Here is a 19,790-nt window from a genome sequence, read left to right on the forward strand (position 1 = left end):
CTGATTTAGAGGAATTCTTGAATCCCTGGGAAATGCACCAATCTTCAGGAGTTTCAGATGGAAATATATATGGATTGAACAGATTACTTCCCATTAGAAATAAATGGGCCTTGAAGTTGGCACAATTCTATACAGATTTGCTCACAAATGCCTGAAAAGCCTGTAATTTAGATTATACTTAATTTTAAACCCTAAGAAGACAAAAGAGGTGAAGCTCCATTGGGTGTTTTTGCATTTGGCCCTTCAGGTGACTTGTTGGCCTCACACACACACAGAGACAATTGCCTCTTCCTTTGATGAGGCTTTCATTTTGTAGAAGAGCTGCTAACTCAATAATACAACTTTGGGAGACAAATGTTGAAATTAAAATAAAAAATGTCTTTGTTTTCTATTCACAGCATCAGGCCCTTATCTCTAGCCTTACTGTCAAAATGATTTCTTTATCTTTTTTTTTTATAAAGGGAAAATCTACATTCTTTTTCTTTTCAGTGTAATTGGCTTAGAAATGTCCCTAATATGAATTGAATACATTGCTACATCCTTTAAGTTATTCAGTTTTCAATAAATGTTTACTAAACACATACTATGTGCTATTCATTTGGTCCATTGAAATCTATCTTTAAATTGAAAAAGGTGTCTAAGTCTCATCTGTGACTATGCCTGATGCAGTGGTGGAAAGATTAGCAGGTGCTGTGATTTTCAAATCCAACTCCTCAACACTCTTTTTTTTGGTGCACAGTTGAGAGAATATACTGGTTTGGTTCACAGCAATTATACATACACACACATACATAAACATATATGTATATATGTAGGTATATATGCATATACACATGTGCATACACTCATGTATACATACCCGGACATACATATATGTGTATAGATACATACATGTGTATATGTATCTATGTGTATGTATGTATATATGACAGGCAAGTGTCTTCCTCAAAAGCTAAGGAACATTTTGCACAATTAAAATTATTCCCTCATGAAAATTTGCTGCACAATTTTGATTTTTAATAAAACTTTAGATTCAGCTGATGAGGTGATGGGACTTGGACCCCTAAAAGGAAAAGACCATGTCTTTGAAAACAACCCAGTCCCTGAATTTTCCCATACATTTCAGCAGTCCATATCGCTGGCCCCTCTGCCCAAGGGAACTAGCCTCGATCACATAATCAGCCTGCTTGATGTTCCTGTCACAGTAGCTCTTGGCCAACCCCAGACTTACTTGAGTACACAGACCACTTATTAATCCCATCCAGATCCTTCCTTTTCATTTATAAACATTACCCCCATTAAGTTGCAGATTCCCTAAGAACCCTGCCCTGCTTCTATGATTTTGCAATAAACCTTGTCTTTTGGCTGGAAGAAGGTTTCAGTGTGTGAATTCATTAGAGGTGGACGTCGCACCATGCCCTGACATTTCAGGGTTCCCAGCAACCCCAAACTGCATTAGGAATGCTTTATATGCCCAAACTTCTGTCACATTTAATTCCACTGTGAACTTTTACAGTTCTAAGGCAATACAAAAATACAACTCAAAACTGATTTCCTACTTCTATTTTATACACGCACACATACACACACACACACATATATACGTGTGTGGTATATGTAAAATCTCATAATTCTTATGATAGTAGGTCATGACAATTAAAGTTATAAAGTTATACAGTCACTCAAATGTTTATTATACTACAGTTGTCTTTAGGGGCTCCCTGGATCCCCATAATAGCAATGCATTTATGGGTTTTCTCACCAAACATCAGGAAGCTTTTCCTATAGCCCCTAACATTGCCTGTGTTCCATTACAAGGCTGAGAAATAGAAGGAAGAGTTCTAAATAAAGAAATGAATTCTTACCCCTATAAAGCGTCAGATAATCAAGAAACTACTAATGAAATAACATAAGGTTCAGTGAGTCCTTTGATTCTTTCCCAGTCTTTGTCCTTTCCCAATCATTTTCTAGACAAATACATAAATGTCAACTTCCATAAGCAACTGCGTGATTTAATGTAAACTGACCCGAACATGCCAGGTCATATATCCCATTCTAAGCATAATGGACCCAAAACTGAAGCGCCTATCTTCTAAGAGGAAATACATTCTTCTTAGTAAATATACTATATTTTCCTAATCCTATATGAACATTAGATTTTACAGCATCTAAGAGCTCCAGGGAAATTTGGCCAAAAGACTACATTTGATATATTTCCAATATGAATGATTTTAGATGACATTTGATAAAGTTGTCTATATAGTCTCCCAATTTCGCAAAAATTTCATTTTTAAAAATCAGGCAAGGTGAAAGGAAATACATAAAGGAAGAATACCATTTCTTCATTTTCAAACTGCATGTTGTACTGGGCTGCATCTTCTGGCATTGGCTTCTGTACAATATTTCTGCAAACGAGCCATGTGGTCAAACTAGCAATGAACATTCCGATATCTGGTACAAATACTCTGATCCCATTGCCAGCATCTGCTCCCTTCAAGCTACAGAGAAAAGAAAAAAAAAAGTAATGAGAGGGGAATTAGTTGTATTAATGTTTCCTTGGTAGAGCATCTTGAAATGTGAAAAAAAAAATGTGCTTAGCATAAAGTCCAGTAGTTATAAACCTGGAAGTAAAACAATTGCCCAACATTGGGCATCTGGATGGTGCGGTGTATACATAGATCAGTGTTCTTGAAGCCAGGATGACCTGAATTCAAATCCTGCTTAGACACTTCTTAGTTGTGTGAACATTGGCAAGTTACTTAAGCACTGTCTCCCTCAGTTTTCTTATCTGTAAAATGACAATAATAACACCTATGTCACAGAATTGTTGTGAGGATCAAATGAGATATTTGTAAAGTACTTAGCACAGTTCTTGGTTTATAGTAGGTGCTTAATAAATGCTTATTCCCTTTCCTTTTTCTAACACATAGGTTGGCATAGTCATCTGATGTTTTACTTTTCAAGCTTCGTGACATCACCAAATTTGGCAAGAATGTCAACTATGCCATCATCTAAGTCATTAAGACAATCTTTGGGGTACTCTACTATTAATCTGCTTCCAAAATTATATTACTCCATTAATGATTCTTCTATATGTCCATCCATTCCATCAGTTCCAAATCCACCTAAAAATGCAGCTATATAGTCCTTTTTTTCTCCATTTTGTCCACAAAGATAAAATGAGAGACTATGTCAAATCCCTTCCTGGAAAATTTAATCTTCAATTGCTAATTTAAATAAAATAATATCTGATTAAAAAGAAGAATCTCCAAATTAATAAAGATTGGAACTTAAGTTTAATGGTTCTTGCCTCTATCCCCAGAAAATGAATTGTAGATGAAAGAAACAAAAGCAGGGTAATTTCAAGTACAAAAATATCTGTTATTATAAGTGACCAGAAAAAAATCCATTATTAAATTGTTATCACTACTCTTGTGTCATACCCTTGAGACGCATTCTTTCCCCGAAATGTTAAAACATGGCTTACAGAACAATTTAATAACAGTACTTTCTGGATCTATGAGTGGAAAGTAATATATGAATGAAAAAAATGAAAAAAGAGAATGATGATAAAGATAAAAATTAATTGAAGGTAGAGAAAATTTTTTTTAAAATACAGATTTCCAATGAACTGGTTAACTGAGTGATCAGAAAAGAAATAGTTAAAATGCATAGAAAGTTAGGAAACAAAAGGAAGTGAAAAAGGAGAAAGAAGTACATGAAGGAGCCTAAAGATCACCTCAGTGTTGAATATGAAAACATTCACACTGGGCAAATGGAATAATAAGGTATACCAAATTAAGGCACATTCTGCTCAATTTCATAGCTTCAGCCTACCTTTCTGGGTTCATTACACATTACTCTTTGTGAACTCTATCTTCTAGATAAATAACCTCATTTGCTGTTTCCCATGCAGTCTATTCTTCCCTCCAGGTGCTTTTGCACAGATCATCCCTCATTCCTGGAATGTCCTCCCTCTTCACCTCTATGTCATATAGTGCTTAACTTCCTTTAAGATTCAGTTTAAGGGCACCTTTTATAAGAATCAAATCTCACACGTGGATAGTTCTCTCCCATTGGAAATTACTACACATTTATACCATGTGTGCACACACACATGCAGCAATCTACACAGACATACATACATATACATGTTATATTACACATTGCTTCCTCCCAATAGAATGTGAGGGAAGGGAGTACAGTTTCGTTGTCTATGTCTTTGAATCACTAACATCTAGTACAGTCCTTGACACATAGTACTCACTTAATAAATGCTTTTTGACTAATGGAGATAGCTCTAAAGGACTAAATAAATTTCACAAGTAAAAGAAAATAACACCTAGGGAAAACAATCCAGAAGATACTTATATGGTAATAGCTTCTAAATAATCATGTCAGACTTAGGAAAGGAATCAAGGAATAGCTAATTCCTAAAGGCAAAGATCTAATAAACTCTTGTGGCCATAACTACATCCTTCAAATTCATCAGGAATGATGATTAAAATTATTAAAAACAACGGAGAACTATTACCACACCTTCATATACCAGCAATGCTGCATACTTGCAATGCCATTTATAATTTTTATTGTTGCAGCCTAAGAAATGCAGTGATCTGTGAAACAGGATCTGTTGTGGGGGAGGGAGGGGGAAGTTGGGTGGGAGAGATACAAATACAAATAATGAAACAATCCCTACTCTCCAGGAGTAATGGAGGGAGACAAGTACAAAAAATACATATACACAGTATAAAGACACAAATAGCAATACCAATAATCAATCAATAAACATTCATTAAGCACCTACTCTGTGTCAGGGACTATATAAGGTAGTTAAATACAAGTCAGTTTGAGAGGAAAGGGTTGGACTAAAAAGATCTTAAGATTTATTTCAGCTCTAACATTTTATCACTCAGTCATGTCAGACTCTTCATAATCCCGTTTGGGGTTTTCTTGGCAGATATACTGGAATGGTTTTTCCATTTCTTTCTCCAGCTCATTTTACAGATGAGGAAACTGAGGCAAACAGGATTAAGTGACTTGCCCAGGGCCACATGGCTAGTTAAGTGTCTGAGGCCAGATTTGAATGTAGGAAGGTAAGTCTTCCTGTCTTCAGGCCTGACACTCTATCCACTGAGCCACCTATTTGTCTCAACTCTGACATCTACTCTATCTATTATACATGTGCACTACTGAGTGAAAACTTCTTTTAATATTCAAATCATGTTGAAATTAATAGGTTTAGAATTAGATCATTTCTTCCAGAAGTATATGGTGAGCTGAATTCTTTAAATACCTATTAAAGTCTACTTTTTATTACATGAGATCCTAAGTATCAGGACTTGATAATCAATTTTTTCAGCTTACATTCAAGATATTAGTGGCTGGATTTATGAGACTCCTTTTCTTTTAAGATCAAAATCAATGGTTGAATGTTTCCCTTCTTCATCTTTTCCATTTGGAAGAAGGCACTCTTCTGCATCATGCCCCCCCCCCCCAGCTGGCTTTTTACTTTTCCCCTGTAAGAGCTGCAAAATAAGTCTATTAAGCCTATTAATTCTTACTTTTGTTGGAATGATATCCTTAAAGTGGGAGGGATTAATGATTTGAGATACTTCCTCCTGGGCATATTTACAGACTGTAACTCATAATAATCATAATCATACCAACAATGTTCTCATTTAGAGGAATTAATATTATATCATATCATTATATTAATTACTAATTATTAATTGTGATCTACCCTTTTTCCTTCTCCAGTTTTTTTTTCTGAAGAGGCATGATTGACTGATGAGATTGCTGCTAGCCCTCAAGGCACATGCTCCTCAATTTTGGGCAGGACTCCACCCAACTAGGAGATCTAATTTCTGCTTGAAGTATAAATAGAAGCCAGTCTGGGTGAGTCCTTATACTGAGGGAAGGAACCTCAGTCCTTACTCTCCTCCATTAGAGTTTAGGGTGATCCAGCTAATAAAGAAGAAAAGCAACCAGAGAGGTCCTATGGAAATGGATTCCCCTGCCCAGGTTACTGGAGATCTGAGTATGACTATAATGATAATCTCATTCAGGCTTTCTTTGACTGATTTTTTTTTTAAGTGAGGCTATTGGGGAGTTAAGTGACTTGCCCAGAGTCACACAAGCTAGGAAGTATTATGTGTCTGAGGCCAGATTTTAACTCAGGTCCTCCTGACTCCAGGGCCAGCGCTCTATCCACTGCACCACCTAGCTGCCCCTTCATTTAGGCTTTGAAAACTTTGTTTTGCAAACTGTGAACGGCAAATAAAAGAAACAGGACTGGTTTTCACTAAAACTAAAACAAATTCCACTATCAGTCTATGCCTGTGGATAAAAAAACACATTTACAGAGCTCTATACAATTCTTCCTTCTCATGTAAGTGGAGTGAACTTTTCTAAATCCTATTTCCATAGATGAATCAAGATAGAATATTGGTTCAAAACCAAAGATACTAGACCACAAATCCTATGAGAACCAGTTCACTTTACAACCTGGCTTTTTCATTCTTAATTTTAGAGGAAAATTTTTTTTTTACTCATTCTCTGATGCCCAGTCAATTACAGACTGTCTCCATTCACTGTCTCCAATTCAGTCTGTGTAATATTCAAACTGTCTGCCTATGCAATATTGAAATAACAATATAATAGTATCTGCCACAGGCTTCTTTCCTCAGTGCTTTCATAAGCATATGGGAAGGGAAGAAGACTAAATTGTTCACACCCAAATTTTGACTGGGGTGTGAACTAAGCTAAGCAAATTGTAATGAGATGGAATAACATGAAAGCCCACTGGTACTCTCTCCCACACAAACCTCCAAGAAATATTCAAAATATATCCAAATACTTCAATATTGATGGCAGAGGTATTGAAAAGCATTTGCTGTTAATATGGTTTATATCAGACTAGTGTAGATGAAAACAATGATAGATTGGGTTTATCTTATAACAGTCAATGCCTTTAGAAAAGTATCATTGTTCAGGACAGTCTTTTTAAGAGTAAAAAAAAGAAATATTTTGAGGTATACAGTTATTATTAGCATTTATAAAAAAAGATATGGATAAGAAGCTGAGGAATCTTCATCCAGTTTTCAGCTCTATTTCTTATTTTCTGCATTCCTTTTCGGGGAAGAAACTCTTCCCATATTTTTTTTTTCTTGGTGAGGCAATTGGGTGAAGTGATTTGCCCGAGTCACACAGCTAGTAAGTGTTACGTGTCTAAGCCTGGATTTGAACTCAAATTGTCCTGACTCCAGGGCCAGTGCTCTATTCACTGCGACACCTATTTGCCCCTACTCTTCCTATTCTTGATCAACTTTTCTTCCTGCAAATTAGAATACATTTATTTTCCTATAAGTCTGGTAGGCTAAATAGTAACCATACCAGACTCAAGAGCCTTTCTTTACTCAGTACAAGTGAAGATTATTTTGAAGAGTTCATTTCTATTTGGAAAACTGGAGGAATGAATCTTGAAGAACAGTAAAAAAAAAAAAAGATTCCCCCCTAGCCCCTCCTCCCTTTTAAACTTTGCTATGACTGTTGAGGCTACCATCATTTTATCATTGTTACATAAATCTACCCATCCTTCAAAATTCTGCTTGTGATTCATAATTTTCATGATCTGAAAGGTTGTCTAGTGGAAGATAGATTAGATTTACTCTGCTTTGCCCTACCGGGTAGAACTAGAAAAATTAAGTGGATGTTATAAGGATCTCAATATCCAGCTCAATCTGAGTAGGAACATTCTTACTATTAGAGTTGACCAACAATGGAAAACTACCATTTTCATCCATCATCCATCATAGGTTTTCAAGCAGATGGTGGCTGATTGCTTGTTGGATGCATCCTTTAGGAGTCAGACTAGATGTCACTGAAGATGACACTTCTAAGACCATGGTACTGTAAGTTTTTAATGAACACTCTAGGTCTTGTTGATTTCCCCTTTTTCTGAGAGAAAATACACAATCAGTAACCACACATTATTCTCTCTATGTTTCAATATGTGTCAGTTTCACAGTATGTCTCTAACTCAGCTGTGAGCATTTCTCAGCTGTGGACTGCTTTCCACCTTTGGTTTCCACCTGTTCCATCTAACTCTCTTACCCATGGCTCCAAGAAGCTGTAGCATATGCAGTGGCCACACCCTGGTAAACCATTTCAGCAGACGGGCTACACCAGGTTGAGGATAACCAAGGGGTATCAGACCTGCTGGTGAGTCAGGGAGGTGTCTACCTTAAGCATGTGAAGACTTCCTCTGATGGAATGGGAGGATGGGAACAATTTGTTCCAAAAGCCATGAAGGCAGCTATAGCAGGCACTGTGGAGTTCTTAGAGACTGGTTAGATATCAAAGGTTATCCACTGCATCTTGAGCCATCACCAGTCATCTTGATTCTGTCCTGCCACTAGACTGTGATGACTCTGGAGGAGAGAGTGAGGCTGACGACTTTGTGCAACTCTGCCACATTTAAATTCAATTTATGCACAAATCAAAATCACTCATACCATTCTACCATTTTACCTATCTTGAATTCCTGTGGCAAAAGGCAAGTGATGAAATAGCAGGTGTAGATACACTGGGAGCTGTTGTCACAATCCTGTACACAGGCGGCCCAGGCCATAGGGTCATTTTCTCATTGGAAGTAACAGTGGAATCTCCAATTCTTCATAAAATTTTTCTTTGACCTCACCATGGTTCATCATGGTGGGAGCATAGTCACTGATGATGCTGAGGCCATTGACAATCCCTCCCTAGGTGAAGTTCCAACTGAGGTTTTGAATGCCATTAGGCTCCTTCTGTGTGGCAAAACACCTGGTGATGATTCTATTTACAAGGTAGGGGGTTAATTGTTCATACAGAAGCTGACTGAAATTTTCTAGGTTATATGGCAAGAGGAAGTTATGCCCCAGGAGTTCAAGGATGCCTCCGTTGTCCATCTCTATAAAGGCAAAGGAAATAGACTGTCCTGTGACAATCACAGAGGAGTCTCTCTCTTAGTCATTGCTGGTAAGATTCTTGCCAGAGTCCTATTTAATAGGCTGATCCCTCACCTGGACATCTACCTGAGAGACAGTGTGGCTTTAGAAAGGGCCAAGGAACAGTCAATATGGTGTTTGTAGCCTGACAATTCCAAAAGAAATGCCAGGAGCAGAACAGAGGTTTGTATACAATGTTTATAGATCTGACCAAGGCCTTTGATCCTGTCAGCCATGAGTACTTATGGAAAATTATATCAAAATTTGGCTGCCTGGAGAAGCTCATCAGCATTGTACATCAATTTCATGATGGCATGCTTGCCTGGGCTGTGGATAATGGACAATGTTCTTGTGTTTTCATAATCACCAATGGAGGGAAATAAGGCTGTATGCTTTCTCCCATGCTTTAAATTTAACATGATGGTTTTTTTGAGCCGTGTTGTCAAATGCTTTCAATGAGGAAGAACATGGCATCAAGGTCAGCTACCACACTGATAGTAAATTCTTCAACCTGAAAAGACAACAAACCGAGACCAAAGCAGAGGGAGTGTTGTTGCATGATTTTCTATTTGCAGATGATTGTGCACCCAAAGTGGCCTCTGAAGCTGAGATGCAACAAAGTATGGATCGACTCTTTGCTGCTTGTGCTAATTTTGGCCTAACAATTAACACCAAGAAAACACAGGTGCTCCATCAGCCACCACCACACCATCAGTTACAGCAAATGGAGAAGTTTTGAACGCTGTGGATAAGGTCACTTACTTTGGTAGTGTAATTTCCAGGGGTGTACACATTGATAATGAGGTTGATGCACATATTACTAGAGCTTGCTCAGTGTTTGGGGTGCTCCAAAGGAAAGCATGGGTGCTGACCTCATTGTTGTATTCCTGTGAAACCTGGGCAGTATACCAGTGTCATGCCAGGAAATTGACTCGCTTCCATTTGAATTGTCTTAGGAAGATTCTGAAGATCATCTGGCAGGATAAGATACCAGACACTGAGGTCCTTTATTGAACTAAACTGTCAAGCACTCAAACTCTGCTTCAGAGAGTGCAACTATGACGGGCTGGTCACATTGTTCAAATGCAAAATGTACGCTTGCTAAAAAGACTATTTTATGGAGAACTCACACAGGGCAAACATTCAGTGATATAAGGACACTCTCAAGGTCTCTCTTAAGAACTTTGGAATTGATGGTATAACATGGGAGACACTGGCACAGGACCGCTTAGCATGGCATGCCCACATCAGAGAAGGTGTTGTCCTCTATGAGCAAAGCAGAATTGAAACAGCCCAAAGGAAACGCAGTATGCACAAATTCAAAGAAACCACCTCAAATGTTTACATGAACTATTTGTACAGCCCGACCTATGATAGAGTATTCCAAGCTCATATTGGTCTGATCAGCCACAGTCAGACACACCGAAACTTGACTCTAACATAGTGATGTCATTTTAGTCCCCTTGGAGAACAAAGGCCAACAACCAACGAACCAACCATATGTCAGTTTCACAGTTATGTCTCTAACTCAGCTGTGAGCACTGGATATATAGATCACAGAATTGGCTTTGAATCCAGATTATGTCATGTATTAACTTTTTGATTTCATTGTGATATGACAACCCCCATCGAGTCCCAGTTTCCTCAACTATAGATTTAAAAGTATGTGATCTCCACTGCTTTCCTCGATGTTGTTGTTTCACATACAATCTAGGTTATGTATGTAAAACATTAAAAAAATCCTACTTATAGTAATATGAGGGATTATTGTGATTTCTGTCATTATAATTGATGGCAGAAAGATCCTTTGTATTTTTTTCATTTTCTCAATTAAACATAGCACTGAGCTAGGCACACAGTTGACAATAGACACATACTTCTAAATTTTTTTTTTTAAGAATTACATGAATTGATGCTGAGTGAAGTGAGCAGACCCAGGAGAACATTGTATACAGGAACAGCAACATTGTGCGATGATCAACTTTGATAGACTTGGCTCTTCTCAGCAATACAATGATTAAGACAATTCCAAAAGACTCATAATAGAAAATGCCATCCATATCCAGAGAAAGAACTGTGGAGTCTGAATGCAGATCAAAGCACACTATTTTCACCTTTTTGTTGTTGCTGTTGTTTTCTCACAGTTTTTCCCTTTTGTTCTGATTCTTCTTTCACAACATGACAATTGTGGAAATATGTTTAATACGATTGTACATGTATAACCTATATAAGATTGCTTGCCATCTTGGGGAGGGGAAGGAGGGATGGGGAAAAAAAAGTTTGGAACTCAAAATTTTGTAAAAATGAATGTTTAAAACTTTACATTTAATTGGAAAAATAAAATACTATTAAAATGCTGTTAAAATAATAAAAAAAAAAGAATAAATCCGAAGACTGTGGTCCCCTGACCAGCTCCCTATGATGTAATGGAAAGTTCACCATATCTGGAATCAGGGGCCCTGAATTAAAATCCTGACTTTTCCAGGATTTGCCCTTATGTGCCCTTTCTGGGTCAAAATATTATTATTAGAGAGGGCTGGACTTCATGATCTCTAAATACTTTTTTAACTCTAGAAAACCCACACCATCTGTCTCTAACACCTTTCCTCGTCTAACATATGCACCCTGTGCTTGCAAAAGCAAGTTCCTTTAGCCCTATATGCTAGAATATGTTGTTGCTGCCTGCTATTTGGAGTCCTCAAGTGATTTATTCTTGAAGAGGGAGAAACCACTATCACAACAAAAATATGAAATAGAAAGCCACAGCTTTAGGCACATATCCTGAAGCACTAGAGACCTCAACAGCCATACTGCCTGGCTACCACATTAAAACAAAGTCTGCTTCACATTCTCCAGCTGGGGAGCCACTGGGATCTGATGGATGTAGGGTCATGCCAAGAGCAACATGGAAAACAGAAACCTTCGTCTTGAGCAATGCTGACTATAAAATACAACAAATCAGACATTAACTCCTACTTGAATTCCTGCATTAAATGGCATGAGAAAAGTGAACTAATAAAATTAATCTAGCTGAAAAGAAAATAAGGCACACAGGGGTGGCAGGAACAGAGTCAGATATAGCCACTGAACAAATGCTGGACCATGCAAACTATTACTCAACAAAAAATGTGAGAGGCTTGGGGAGAATAGCAAGCTGCTGAATTGCAATCTTTCATCTTCTAAATGAACTTCAAGGCCAATATTGCCTGAGGAATGCTGGGGATAGTGGTATAATGTGAAGTTTCTTTTTGTGGAAATAAACATGAAGATCAATTAAAGGAAGTGGGGATGTTTAGTCTGGAGAAGAGAAAACAGGAGACATGATAGTTATCTTCAAGCATTTGAAGGGTCATTATGTAGAAATGGGATTGGACTTTTTCAGTTTGGTTCCAAAAGACAGAGATTGGAGCAAGAGATGGGAGGTGCAGAGAGGCAGATTTAGGTTCACTGAAAAGAAAAAATTTCTCACAACTGCAGCAACCTTGAGAGACAGTGAGCTTCTTATCACTGGCGAGTGTCATGCCAGGTCTGGAGGACCACTGGTTGGGAATGTTGTAAAGGAAACTCTTGTTTGAGTATAGGTTCAATTAGATGCTCTCTGGGGCTCCTTAACTTTGAGATTCTGCGTGAATATGTTGCCAAGATCAAGCCCTCTGAGCCACATTATATAAGAGATAAAATAGTGAAAATTCTAGGTTTAAAACATGACGATAAAATGGTAGAAAAGCACTATGCAACTTCTAAAAGTGCAAAACTTAGGCAAGAAACAGCTTGATCTGCTTGCTTCAGATTCTAAGATTTATGGATTTGATAGTTGGTTTTTTTTAATTAGTTGCTGTAAAGTTCCTAATCATTCCTGATTATTATTCCTCTCTAGTTCTAAAAATGTTAAGAGATGAAGAATCTATAGTTCAAAGAATAAGGTGAGAAGTACCCACTTGAAGCAGCCCCCATGCATGTTATAAATTTGGTCACTATAATAAATTTCCAACTATGTTTCCCACCCAGCTTCACTCTTTCAGACTTCTTCATCATGCTGACTCCCTTACATCCTATCCCTAATGGATATTTTCCCCTTCCCCTAGCTTTCCTTTATTACACTGAAAACTCCTTGAAGGCAGGGTCTTTCTTTCTTTCTTTCTTTCTTTCTTTCTTTCTTTCTTTCTTTCTTTCTTTCTTTCTTTCTTTCTTTCTTTCTTTCTTTCTTTCTTTCTTTCTTTCTTTCTTTCTTTCTTTCTTTCTTTCTTTCTTTCTTTCTTTCTTTCTTCCTTCTTTTCCTTCCTTCCTTCCTTCCTTCCTTCCTTCCTTCCTTCCTTCCTTCCTTCCTTCCTTCCTTCCTTCCAAAAGTTCCTGGCACTTAGTAAGCACTTAAATGTTTATTTATTTAGTGACTGACTTTCAGAATACTATTATTAACTATTTCTGGTGATTCAGTCAGTGATTATTCTGATAGTAGCTTGGTTGGTAAAACAATATTGAATAATTATTGAGAGAAGAACTCAGAAACGTATTAATCTGAACTATTGCCTCTTCCATGGGAGTAGTATTGAGGTATGGTTTGAGAGTGACTGGAAATTCAAGACTGCTTTGGGGCCTTGGGTTAACCCCTTCAGTGGTTTTGATTTCTAAACTAGGAGAGACACGTAAGATCTCTTTGGAAACTTGGGGAATTACATTACTTAAAAGGGGATGGGGAAAATGTTAACTGAATAGTTTAAAGTCATCAAATTAAAGACAATGAATAAGACTCTCTTTTTTAGATGGACCTTATCCTGTGACCCCTGTAAGCTTTGAAAAGCATGCCAGTTTAATGTGAAACAATACAGAATGAGAAGGGAGATGATTCTATTTTGTCTTAAAGCCTCCATGATCAGCTCCTATGGGACTTCCTAGGGTTATCTCCTGTTCCTTGAAAAATTAATAGAAACAAAATAATCTTTGGGTTCTTTGCTTTGTCTGTAACAATACAGACAAGAATACACCTGGAGCATAGAATACATCACAGAATACATCTTTGAACTCTCAGTTGTAGAGTGCAAACCATTTTTGTAGTTGTTAATAAGCGTAAATAGAAGAGCCAAAAAACAATTGGCTTCATGGAAACTATACATCTTTTGGTAACCATAGGTTAGTAGTGGACATTTGATAAGAGGATAAACTAGAAATTTACTGGTAACTTGGTATCCTATGCTGCTTGCTCTCCAGGAGTCCAATTGTTTCCACTTGGGATATGAAAATTGCATGGGAAAAATGCCACATGTAACTCTATTATCCAAGGAGGCAAAAATTTGCCTTACAAAATTTGTCATCATACATTCCTGCCAAACTTACACCATTCTAAAAATGTTCATACTCAGACATAGTGTCTAAATATTAGTGCTAAAAGCTGATTCAAAAGTTTAGACTTAATTTACTACTAGTAGTTATGAATTTTGACACTAGTAAAATGGACTACTAAAAAGATCTGGACATTCTTAGTACTAGACATAGCAAGATTTTGTTGTCAGAAAGCCAATCTTCCTACCTCCCCACTCCTCCACTCTGTTCTGGGAGATTTCTTACTATAAAGCAGGGGTTCTTAACTTGGGGTCTATATGAATAGGAAAATACTTACATCTTTATTTTCACTAACCTCTAACTGAAATTCAGCATTGCCTTCAATTATAATGTAGACAACAAACCATTATTCTGAAAAGTGGTCCATACATTTCTCTAGATTGTCAAAAGTGGTCTATGACACACAAAAAAGATTAAGAACCCCCTCTTTAAAGTCATCTAAATTGGTGATTAGTGAATTTTGCCTGTTAAGAGGGCTTTCCAAAAGGTGCCAGGCTATTTCACTTGGCATGTTATCTGTTCAGGACATTTAAATGTCTAATGGAAAAATATTTTCACTGGCTCACTGTCAGTTAGACAAAGTCATTCTTGGATAGTTATGCAGTCACCTTACAGGGTACAGAAGTGAGCATCCACCAGCTGGGGAAGTGAAAACCATCCAGGGCCCTGCTTTTTAACTCATCTTCAAAAGGAGATCAAGCTGGGCTATATACTGTTAAATGTTGATTTGGCTAGGCAGAAAGGTCCATCTTTTTTCATCAGAATTCAAAGAAATTACTTGTCAAGTATAATGCAAACCTAAAACCTTTGCCCAACCCATTTTCTTTTTTGTAGACACATTCCTTAAAGTTAAGTTCTGCCCCACAAAAGAGAGGGAACAATTTATGCAAATGAATATAAAATTCCAGCTCAACCTGAAACTAAATTATATCTGCTCATTTAGAGTTTTATTTTTGAATGACATTTGAATGTAACTCTGGACTCACTTGAGCATCTCTTTAACAGCTAGAGAAAAAAGTATGAAATGAAAAATAAAATGGTTCTGTACTAAAGAGTGTCATTCGCTATCAGTTTAGATCTCTTGGCTCCAATTTGACCAAAAATTGATGATTTATAAAAAGGAAGAATGATTAAAAGAAAAAGATTAGGAGTGACATCAAGAATAATTCAATCACACAAAGCAAAGTAGAGCTACAAATTTTGGCTACTTTTCAAAATAAAAAATAATCTTAGCTAAAAGGGTTAAAAAATTGCTCTCTAAAATGTCAGCATTAGGGGGAAATGAAAAATCATAACAATCTTAAAACCCTTTACTAAGGTAGCTAGACAGAACTGTTTTATTGGCTTCTCCTCCTTGGGGATTTCCTTAACAGAAAAATTTATGGCAAGGATAAAATTAACAATACAGAATTCAGAAGAAACATTTTCTTCTGTGAATTATTTTGATTGAAATCTTGGGAAAACATCATGTTTTAATATGGTATGGCATATTAAAAAAGCACTGGATGAGGAATTATGGTCACGTTATTGGGAAACATTCATCCAAACAATTTAATTTCCTCATATATACAGCCAATATACACATACACACACATATAAAGCATTACTGTTTCAACTTTTAGGCATACAAAGTTAAATGGCCTACATATGTGCTGTATACATACACACATTCGTGTGTATATCCTATACATACTCACGTATATACACCTATGTAATATATTACACATTTATACAACATATAATATATTATATATAATGTATGTAGCACTTATATACATACATGTATAATCATAGTTGTAGTCAATGAACATTTATTAAGCCCTCTGTTCTAGGTGCTGGACATACAAATATGAATAACGGAAGAAAATCTCTGCCCTCAAGGAGCTTGCAAGCTAAGGAAGGAAGACAACACAGAGATGGAACCTGAAAAGGCCTGGAGGTGTGGGTGTGAGTGGGTGTGTGTTGGCAGGGGTGGGAGGAGCAGGGGGGCAGTGTGGTAGAGAAGTCAGAGAGATCACAGAGTAGTCAGTCAGGTGACAAATGAGGAGATGTTCTAAACTGATTTACCTCTTTAAATGAAGGTTTTAGAGTTCATGGATCTACCATTCAATCAGAGGGGCAAAGGGTAGTGATGAGGTGGAGGCTGATGGGATCCCAACGCTGTGGGATCTTGCAGTTTATGCCAATAATGAGCTTCCTGGGAACAATTGGAGAAGGGAGAGAAATCTAGGAGTAGTACAGTTATGTGGGTATCTATCTATCTATCTATCTATCTATCTAATGCTTTCTATTCCCCCGTCTCACTATTCTTATTCACAAACATTTGCTCTAGCTGCTCATCTTCTTAATGTCCCCCTAGACAGGCCATGATTCCTTCTTGTTTCTATTCTTTTGGTTAACATTTTTTACCACTCTCCTAAAAAGTTCTATTTGTCAATCAAAATCCTATTCACCTTTGAAGGCCCAGGTAAAGTATTTCCTCTGGCTCCATATCTATGATCTTATGCCCTTTTTGATCATTCCTTTCTTCATGGATCTCCATCTTTTCTGACTCTATTAATGCTTTCTTTAAAACTCAGTTTGACAGTGGTATAGTGGAAATAGAAGTGACCTGGAAACCAGAAGACCTATATTTGAATCTTTTTTTTTTACGCTCAGTAATTTTTGGTGCTAGATAAAGCATTTCACTCCACTGAATCTCATTTCTTCTTCTGTAAAATGAGGTTGTTGTTGTTGTTGTTATTTGTTTGTACTTCATTCTCAAAGAGGACCATAACATCAGAGAGGTGACATGCAAGTGGATTGTATTTAAGTGAGGAAGGGATGCATAAAGTCACTTTCTTCTGTGGAGCCATCTAGGTCCAGTGGCAAGATATAGATCAGGAAGATACAGCTCAGGAAGACTGCAGATGTCCCCACATGCAGGGGAAGAGTTGGTCTTTTAAAGCTAAGGTCTTGAATAGATATCAGTATGAATCCATCCAGTGATTAAGGTTAGGTAAAAATAAGGCAAAGAATGGCTTCTTTTACTTAGTCAAAAAAAAATCAATCTGGGAGGAGAAGACCCTCAGGGTTTCTGGCCAAAAAACAGAAACAATTGCAGACCGTAGGTGGGGGAGAAGGTTACTTATGTACTGTACAACAAAAGAGGGGGGCAAAGAGAGACTGCCAAAGAGACAGAGGATATATAAATTTGTATGAATGTATGGATTTGTACATATATATCTATAGAAATACACATATATATATGTGTGTGCACACATATAGACAAAACATGTGACTTATATAAATGAGTCACACCAGTGTCTGTATACATACATTTACATGCATGCATATGCAATATAAATGTTTGACAGTGCATATATATGCATATTATATATACACATATGTACATATCTGGTATAAATATGACTAAATTGTCACTCAGGTCTCTTCAAATCCTCCTATTTTGTGATTCTTTGATTTTTTAAACTAAGGACTACTTTAGCCATATCCCAGAAATTTTGGTATTTTGTTTCTTTGGTACAATTTTCTTTTACCTAATTATTAATTTTTCTGTGATTTGTCCTTTATCTCACTTATTTAGTATTTTGTTCTTAGTCCTATTCTGGGTCTTATCTTTCGTCTCTCTGAATTTATTACTCTTTTTATTGTGTTATCTGTAAAGTATGTGTTTACTCTATCTGCTTTTTTCCACATTTGTTTGCTATAACTTTGTGCTCTATACATGGTCAATTTTTGTAAAAGTTCCATGTGGTGATGAAAAAATGCATATTCTTTAGGAGTGCCATTTAAAAGACATCATACTGTATATACATATATGTGTATATGTGTATAGGTATATACGATAAATGGCTCAAACATACCAGAAGAACAGTGTCCAGCATTTTCTTGAAGACCTCCAGCCCATTCCATTTTCAGAAATGCTAACTAATATTGTCCTAAGAACGACCTGATCTTACATATCTTTTCATAGCTCTTCCCTCTCTTTTTTTTCTTCTTCATTTATTGACTGAGGTTTAGAAATACAAGAGTCTTTGGCAGCCATATGGTCCAACCCATATCTCTACTTCCTTTCTCTTTTCTTCTCTGTTTCTCAGGATTTTTTCTAGAAAAGTGGAGATAACAATTTGTCATATTTTCTGCCACCTAGTAGTATCCACAGCACTTCTTTAACTTTCAAAGAAGCAATGAATTTTATGGAAGCTCAATAACATTCTTTTCTTTGTGTCTTAGCATTATCTGGTTGATTATAGAAAAGCTAGTAAGATAGTAAATTTGTGGGAACTACTACCCACTTCCCATGGACTTAAACCACTAAGTTTTGCTGGGGTGTGTTGTTTGGCCCAGAGGCATCTGGTGCTTCAGTAATTTTTACATTTGACTAGACATGATAGGTCTGGTATGTTTAGCTGATTAGTGTATGGTGTTAATGGACCTGAGCTCATGGACTTTATCTTCTTGAAGGTCAATTAGTTTATCATAGAGATAAAAGTTTTCCTTCATAGTTTTCACTGATAAAAGGCTTCCTTTGCTGTAAACTATGCCCATAATCCTAGCCAGTTGTTTTGCAATTATGGGAGCAGGGAAGTATATGAAAAGCTTGGTTCAACTTATTCAGCATTCCAGAAAACATTATAAATACATATTCTAGTGATGATCAGTTAGTGAGCCAGTAACATTATTATTTCTTGGTATTTGAGCCCAGAACCTTCTTGGTTCAAGAAGTTTAAAAGTAGTTTTCTCACGATACTGATCATCTAACAATTTAAGTTGGTTTTTTGATTCCTAGTTGGGTATACACTATGTCGTCTCACTCCATTAGTTTTCTAATGTAGAAATTATTAGCAAATCTATTGAAATCCCATTCAGTCTAATGAGAAATTAGATTACCTGTGCAGATTTCTAAATAAATATATTCCACTATCAGATCAGACTACAGAGAAGTGTGCAAACCCAAACATTTCTCATGATGACCGGCTAAAAATGATTTTCTCTCTGTTTATGGCAAGCAGATCAATAAAGAGCATGTGGTATATGCCATTTGAAGCTGCTACTCATCTCAGAAGCTTCTCTGACTTACCTAATTCAATGTTCATACTATTCTATCCTGTTGATTTAGTAAATGATCAGTGTGTTCCATTAGCAAAGAGAAATGCATCCTCCCACATCTTTACAATTTATATGATGACAGGTCAGATGGGAAATATGTTTAGGATTAGTTCGCTACTTTTTTCTGATCCATTTTTTAATATGAAAAACTGACATGCCTTAATCATTCTTCTCACTATTCATGATACTGACAAATTTTAGGAAGGGCAAGACTCCAAAATGGAGAGCTAATCTGGCAAAGACACAAAGAGAAATTTGTACTCTGCACTTTTTAGTTTTTCTTTCACAGGAAAAAAACCACACCTTTATTTGCTCACTGATTATCATTTTTAGTGAGAGTTCTGTAGGAGGAAA

General features: G+C 36.7%; 1 protein-coding gene across 4 annotated transcripts in view; it reads right to left on the bottom strand.

Moving 5' to 3' along the window:
- Positions 1–19,790, bottom strand: part of PIEZO2 (piezo type mechanosensitive ion channel component 2) — a 505,350-nt gene that overhangs the window by 211,122 nt on the left and 274,438 nt on the right. For all 4 annotated transcript variants that reach the window (XM_078153522.1, XM_020985555.2, XM_078153521.1 and 1 more), the window contains exon 5: positions 2,336–2,498. In XM_078153522.1, coding sequence (XP_078009648.1) covers positions 2,336–2,498 — 163 coding nt within the window. The remainder of the gene's footprint in view (positions 1–2,335; positions 2,499–19,790) is intronic.

The sequence above is a fragment of the Phascolarctos cinereus genome, unplaced genomic scaffold, assembly GCF_003287225.1.
Source record: "Phascolarctos cinereus isolate Bilbo 61053 unplaced genomic scaffold, phaCin_HiC Scaffold_4;HRSCAF=312, whole genome shotgun sequence".
In the NCBI taxonomy this organism is placed as follows: domain Eukaryota; kingdom Metazoa; phylum Chordata; class Mammalia; order Diprotodontia; family Phascolarctidae; genus Phascolarctos; species Phascolarctos cinereus.